Source organism: Montipora foliosa, chromosome 1 (assembly GCF_036669935.1).
Source record: "Montipora foliosa isolate CH-2021 chromosome 1, ASM3666993v2, whole genome shotgun sequence".
Classification (NCBI taxonomy): domain Eukaryota; kingdom Metazoa; phylum Cnidaria; class Anthozoa; order Scleractinia; family Acroporidae; genus Montipora; species Montipora foliosa.
The window spans coordinates 42,473,844-42,476,343 of NC_090869.1; the positions used below are offsets into that span (position 1 = coordinate 42,473,844).

The 2,500-nt window shown below is 36.9% G+C and overlaps 1 protein-coding gene across 2 annotated transcripts in view; it reads right to left on the reverse strand.

Moving 5' to 3' along the window:
* LOC137998875 (phosphoenolpyruvate carboxykinase, cytosolic [GTP]-like) overlaps positions 1–2,500 on the reverse strand; it is a 7,041-nt gene that overhangs the window by 4,170 nt on the left and 371 nt on the right. For both annotated transcript variants that reach the window (XM_068844718.1, XM_068844726.1), the window contains exons 2-4: positions 2,302–2,500; positions 1,866–2,050; positions 170–558 (exon numbers count right to left, since the gene is read on the reverse strand). The exon at positions 2,302–2,500 is cut by the window's right edge and continues 80 nt beyond it. In XM_068844718.1, coding sequence (XP_068700819.1) covers positions 170–558; positions 1,866–2,050; positions 2,302–2,500 — 773 coding nt within the window. The remainder of the gene's footprint in view (positions 1–169; positions 559–1,865; positions 2,051–2,301) is intronic.

Sequence of the window (2,500 nt, forward strand, 5' to 3'; positions counted from 1 at the left end):
CCTTGCTCCTATTTTTAAAAACTTCATCAGAGAGATGTTATCCAAAATTCCTTCTTACTAAGGCATGCAAACAAATCTTTTGTCTAGCTGATTTCACCACTTTGTTATACCAATAATCCTACGACAGTTTCCATAGTAATAGAATAGGAATCTACCAACTTTGTCTTACCAACATATGTTCTGCCAGCCATCCTTCATCCCGGCCAATGGTGCTAGCAATCCTAAGTGCAAAGCATTTCTTCCCTAGAAGAGAATTTCCTCCATAGCCACTACCAAATGACTTGATTTCCCGGTCATGGGGAAAGTGAGTGATAAGGGTCTTGTTTGGATTGCAAGGCCATGCATACTGCGATGGTGGTTCAGGCTTTGGAACACCAACAGAATGAAGGCACTTCACAAAATCGCCATCGTCAAGAACTTTCATAACATTATCACCCATCCGTGTCATTATACGCATTGAGCACACAACATATGGTGAGTCAGTGACCTGGATACCAATCTTGGACACAGGTGATCCCACAGGACCCATACTGAATGCCATCACATACATAGTACGACCTAAATGAATTTAGTAAGCCATGATTAAGACATAAGTCTTACAAAAGTATTTGATAGAGTAAGAGCCAGGTTTCTTGTACATGAATACATTCATACAAAAAATTTATTATATAGTTGCATCCATGCATACAGTTCATTTGATAAAGCAGGTCAGTAAAAGAATGACAGAAAATACTGATGTGGACCTGCTATACTAATTTACAATACATCAATAAATACAAAACTACTCGAATAGAAATTTAATAAATGAAATAAAAATACTATATTCTCATTGAAATATTATACATATTATATCAATTAGGATATAAAAATATAGAAAGCCATTAATATGTTATTAGTCGCCGTTGAGTTGGAACCAAACAAGATTTGATCTACTGAAAAGATCATTTGAGCTTTACTGGATAACACCTGTAATGAATATCACTCGTAAGTGTTAACGCTGCAAAACGGCCTAGATCAGAGGATTGGTTTGCCAATCAATGTCAGTGTTATGCCTGGAAATAGCACAGCAATTGTGGTTCAAAACACTACTGAAAATCCTGAAGACCAGGCCTCTCTAATCAGACAACAAAAAATAAGCAGAGGACTACAATCTATTTTCAGAAACATTAGAAGAAAAATTGTTGGACATCTAAGTTTTTTAAAGCTTGCTTGCCATTAGCTCATGGAAAAGGAAGAGGAATGATATTGAAGCACAAAAACATACACAAAGACACTTTCAATTATTTCGTTAGAGGGGAATGATCACAATAGAAATGCAAATAATAAAAACTGAACTTTGATCTGGCAAATTATGAAGGATTCAACAGTGCATCACAAATTATCATGACAAGACACATTTTCAAGCAAAACATAACTTTTCCTACCCCCTATGTTAAAATTTAAAAAAATCATGATCAACAGCATGCCCCACAATAAATGACAAATGAACCTCTTAAGCATTTCTGAAAATGAGTATCTTTGAGTTTATGATCTGTTTCATGATTAACAAGGGAAAGCAAAAAAAATAAACATATTGAAAGAAAATAACGCTAACTTTAAAGAAAACCTCTGTATCAATATAGTTTCAAGACGGGGAAAAAATTGAGACGACCTTTGATCATTGCTACAGGAAAAACAATATTTTATTTACGTGGCAGGCCCCTCAACACGCCTCTATCTCCCAGCCAATCACGACCCAGAACTTCACAAGCTTTCATGACAGGACAAAACTCGAAGTTTAAATCATCTTCACGGATAAAGACTAGAAGCGTCCTGACTTGCTATAAATTACAATGAATTTTAAGAATGATGACCATCACACGAACCTTTCATGCAGCCTGGAAATCTTTTATCCAGTTCTTTTTGTATCATCGATTCTCCCATCCAGTTGCCCAGTTGTCCTTTGGCTCCTTCCTTAGTTTGTGGAACTGATTCTCGCTTTTCTTTCGTACAGATGTATGTTTTAGATTCCACACGCGCAACATCACGTGGATCAGTACGCGCCAAGAAACTAAAAAGGATCGTGCGATTAATTCGTCAGTAAAATTACTCTAGCTCTATTTAGATTATTTATTCCTAGAGGCACTCGAATGATGCGCAAGGAACATTTAAAACGATTCATGGCGTGGGTTACCGAAAAGAGGACAAATTAAAGTTCGTCATTCAAGGACGATGACAAACAAAAATTTGTGTATAACAAAAAAATGAAACGGCCGAACATAAAAACGAAGTAACGCAACTCAAAATCTGTCCATTGCTTACCAGTTATCGTATTTGTTGAGTTTGGTAAGGACACCGTCTTCGATCAATTGGTTGATCAGGGATTCGTTTTCTTCCTTTGAGCCATCACAAATGTAAACATTATCAGGCTGGCACACTTCGGCCTGGTCGGCCACATATTTCTGAACTTTAACGGGAAGAGAATCGAAATTCCCTCGAATGATCGAACAACCGGCTGGAA